Source organism: Branchiostoma belcheri, unplaced genomic scaffold (assembly GCF_001625305.1).
Source record: "Branchiostoma belcheri isolate BF01 breed outbred unplaced genomic scaffold, Haploidv18h27 scaffold6, whole genome shotgun sequence".
Classification (NCBI taxonomy): Eukaryota; Metazoa; Chordata; class Leptocardii; order Amphioxiformes; family Branchiostomatidae; genus Branchiostoma; species Branchiostoma belcheri.
In genome coordinates, this window is record NW_017804242.1 from 380,921 (window position 1) to 385,532 (window position 4,612).

At 45.7% G+C, this 4,612-nt stretch overlaps 1 protein-coding gene across 1 annotated transcript in view; it reads left to right on the forward strand.

Annotated features, from left to right (window-relative positions):
• The first annotated feature begins 1,157 nt into the window (after window positions 1-1,157).
• LOC109482192 (SAM pointed domain-containing Ets transcription factor-like) overlaps window positions 1,158-4,612 on the forward strand; it is a 17,152-nt gene continuing 13,697 nt past the window's right edge. The window contains exons 1-2 of the mRNA XM_019784888.1: window positions 1,158-1,203; window positions 4,480-4,568. Of these exons, the coding sequence (XP_019640447.1) occupies window positions 1,158-1,203; window positions 4,480-4,568 (135 nt within the window). The remainder of the gene's footprint in view (window positions 1,204-4,479; window positions 4,569-4,612) is intronic.

A 4,612-nucleotide genomic window follows, 5' to 3' on the forward strand; every position in this document is an offset into this window, starting at 1 on the left:
GAGCAGACCTTTTGTGGCTGGAAGACAGTATATCATATAGGCATGGTAGTAACCATTCGCCTGGCGGAAAAAAAGACACCAGTACAAAATGAAAGCCTGATCAAAACGGTTAAAACACGTCAAAATTAAGTTTTGAAGAGCAGTAGATTGCATCTCATTGAATACGTTACCACTGAGGGTATTGCCTGTTGGGAACTTGGACTAGGCCTAGCATCCTGGACGGATTAGCGTTAGGGCTAGTCGACGCCCAAACCTCTGCTTGGAGATGAGCAGATTGCATCTGTCCCCGTTAGCGGGTTAAGGGTTAGGGCTAGGGCTAGGGCTAGGGCTAGGGCTAGGGCTAGGGCTAGGGCTAGGGCTAGGGCTAGGGGCTAGGGCTAGGGCTAGGGATAGGGATAGGGATAGGGATAGGGATAGTCGACGCCTACACCTCTACTTGGAGAGAGAGCAGCAGATTTCATCTGTCACAGTTAGCGGGTTAAGTGTTATGGTTTAGGATTGCATCTCATTGAATATCCTACCACTAAGGGTATTACTTGTTGGGAACTTGCACTAGGCATAGTATCCTGAACGGATTAGGGTTAGGGCTAGACGACGCCCAAACCTCTGCTTGGAGATCTGAAGATTGTGGTTAAGGGTTAGGGTTAGTCGATTTTGAGAGATTGAATCTGTCGCTGTTAGCGGGCTAAGGGTTAGGGTTTGTTGAACCCTAAACGTCTGCTTGGAGAGAGAGCAGCAGATTGCATCTGTCACAGTAGGTTAAGGGTTAGGGTTACTTAGGTTTAGGGTTAGGGTTAGGTTTAGGGTTAGGGGTAGTCGATGCTTAAACCTGTTCTAGGAGAGCAGCACTGGATTGAACCTGTCACTGTCCCGGGTTTAGGGATAGAGTTAGGGTTAGTCGACGCCCAAAAATTGGAGATCCGCAGATTGCATCCGTCACCTTTAGCGGGTTAAGACGCCCAAACCTCTGCTTGGAGATTGCAGATTGGAGATTGGTTCAGCAGTTTGCATCTGTCACCGTTACCGGGTTAAGTAAGATTGAGCGGGCGGTTCTTTATCGCGATGGCGGCGGCAGGTCCCTCCGTGCCCGCGGGCGACCGAAGGGCTGACCGGTGCGCGCGGCTAACTCCGGCCGGCCGGGGGGAAACATTCCCGAGATGCGACGGTCAGATGCACACAAACCTCGGGACCGTCACATCACAGGTGAGGCTTAGCACACCTGGGCACAGGTGTCTTCAATGGGAGTCTTCCTGAAGGATACCTAGTGTTGTATCTAGAACCGTGCTTTATCCAGAACTGTGCTCCGGCATATTCCACAAGTGTCCAGAACCGTACCTGGGGCACATCTACGCTCTTGGATACGTGGAGACGATCCAGAACCGTGCCTGATCTTAACCTTAACCCATTCAGACATAGAACTATAGATAGGCACGATTTCTAGATGCGATACCTAGTGCAAGTTCCCAACAAGTAACACCCTAAGTGCTAACATATTCACATCACAGATAAGCATAACCAAAAGAGCCAATCGGAAGAACAGAGTTAAATGCACTCTAATAAAAGTTACAGCAACGACTCTTGGTTCGTGTTATAAGCTTTTTAAACCTTTTTTTTTTCAAAACAGACAGTTGAGTAGGATGTGAGTCTATGTGACGTCGGGCAACGAAAAGTTTCGCTTCAAACTTCAAATATTTGTCCCATACAGAGGCTAGGATTGCTTGTTTCCTTGCCGCGTACTGATAACCAGTCCGTGACGACATCGTCCTTGACCGTCTTAGACGTCTTAGACGTTTAGTCAAGTTCAAGGAAGTTTGAGCTCTAGTTTCATCAATCGATCTATCAATCGACCGATTAATCAATCAATCAGCCTAAATGCTACTCGTATTGTACAAGTTAAGGTATCTTGTATAACTACAGTACCAGCAGCAAAACGTTATGTTCGTTTCGCATGGGAGGTAAACCGCCTTTAGGCATAACTCACCGGTTTTGCACAGTAGACACAAGTAGAGTTAGACCGGACTGCGAGGTTTGATCCACTCATACCAGGAAAGACCCCTACACTTTTCGATTAATGTGGTGGGATCTTTAAAGAGCTCGAGGAGTGGCTCTGCTGAAACTATTGAGCTATAACCTGATTGCTGAAAGTATTGACCTCCACGTCCCTAACCTAAGCTAGGTATATTGTACTCATTTTGGGGTCTGCCTAGCCTCCAATAGCATGCCAAAAACTGGGGGTTTTAGGGGTCTTCATGGTCTTTGGGAGCTTTTATGTGCTATTTTCTGATTGCATATAGACAACATAGCCGGCCTGGTTGACTTACCCCCGTTTTTAGAACTGGGTTAATCAGAAAACAGCCGAAGACCACCAAGCCCCCAGTTCTACAAGCCTGATACGGAGGCTAGGGTCTGCCTGGGATTCAAACACAGAACATTTAGATTCCAAGTCAGCAGTCACTAGACGTTACGTGACAGACCTTTTCCCATCGTAATAAGTAGAGTAACCACCCATGTTTCCTTGAGGTGATTTTTACACAGGAGTTCGTCCTCTTCAGTCGCACAAGACTTTCATGGTGCAGTTTCCCGCCAAAACGTCGCGACGCGCATGCGCAGGCGGTGTGCAGTCATCCAGGTGCTTTGAGATCCGCTCCGTTCGATTGACGCACGACACGTCACTACAAATATCGACTTTGATACCTGGACGTCTGCACACACCTGCACACACCTGTACCTGTGCGTACGTCTGGTGGAACACCTGAGAGGACCGACGCGACACACCGCCGACAACCGGTCCCGAACAGTTGGTCCTACAAGGGACTAACTTTTAGTTCTACCCGCCACTTCTGATATTCACACAGTCTACCGGATTCTCCAGGTAAGAACATTTCATATTCAACTTAACAGAAGCTGATTTTTACCACTCCTTTTGTGTTTTCTTTCTTCCTCTTTTTTTTGCATGGTTTTGTAGCCCCTTCCCTTTTATATTAATCTGGTGTTTCTTATATTTTTTCCACACCGGTGAAGGATATGTACGGACACATGTTATGTGAAACGTAACGAAAGTATAACTTGCTATTGTACTGCGAAATTCTTAATACAATACTGCCAGAGATATTCTCGTTCAGTTTGTGAATTTCCATGAGTTATATACTACAGGCTACGAGGCGGGATATATCAGCTATAGAACGCAATGTTGTCGCCCAGTTTCTGACCACAACAAAATCATTGCGTGGCGATGAAAGTATTCTAACTCTTTGAGCGGTAAACATTCATCAGAAACATACGCGGCCGGACTGACACGTGTTGAAATGTGGCGAACTGTAACAATTATCCTACTGTACACAATGTCTTAATGTGGCAGGTTGGAGGAACTTCAAATATATATCAGTAGTTATTAAGTAGTAAGAAAGAAAGGAAAGCCTCCGTTCAATTATTGTCCGCTTAATACAAAGAAGACTGCTTGTACGTCGCAAAACAATTTTACTGACATATTGCGTCTGAATTTCTGAGGCCAGAAACGTTGCAAAATACACACATTGAATAACCCAACACATGAAATTTTTACTTACATCGCAGTCACCTTTCTTGCTGCGGCACATCACTGACTAGTCGTACGTTTCAATGCTTTTGGATAATCTTTCTCCGTTGTTTGTTTGGATATTTCTACGCTAGACTTCAAGCGTCCGAGTGGCGACTAGTTCCACGTTCTAACACCTTTGCAAATCAGGACAAATTGTGAAGCTCCGTATTCGAACGTGACCCAGTTTGTGAAAAGTCGGCGTTTGGTTCGTTTCATACTAAAAACCGTCCAAAAAGAAAGATACAAGGAAGCAGAGTGTACTTTTCGTGTTGAACTCGGTGTCTGTTATGCTTGATGAAGGATAATAACTTCCGATGGTCGCCTTAGACCACCTCTGAGCTTCTTTGGATCCCGTCTTGGTTTTGGAAACACGGGGGGCTTGAAGACAAGTAAATCGCCTGAGGAAATATTCCACACAAAAGTCTTCCTCGCTCGGACAAGCCGAGGAATGTTTCAGAATAAATCGGGATTTTTTTCTAAACCGTGTTTTATATATGTGATTTTCTAACGTCGAGCAAAATTGCATGTATTTACTTGATGCTTTTAGATCATGTTGGATATGTACGTATTTCTGCTCGCACGCACATACATGAAATAAAGGCTTTGCATTGTATTGTACAATTGTATGGTAGTTAAAAGAATCAAGGGTATTACAGTTAAGCTTATGCAGAACGTTTATCGCAACGTATTTTACTTTTCGTTAGGAATAAGTGGTCCCGTTCGGGGTTTAATTTCTTTACGAGTTTCGGAACTAAAAGCAGAAGTTTATGTTATTGAGAAATATAACTTGAAAGAAGAAGTTTTCCAGTGTGATACCACAGTACGTAGGACATGCTCCAGTAGACAAGTCATAAGTTTCTGAGTCGACACGTGTGTAAGAATGGTTTGTGTTCCTTCCTCAGGTATGGAGACGGAGAAGCTCAGCAGCAGCAGTAAGCACATGTCTCTACCGGAGGTCGGGGTCTTCCTCACGCCTCCGTCGACGCCGGCGGTGAAGCAGGAGCCGGCGGCGGGCGGGGCCGGGGACTGCTCCCG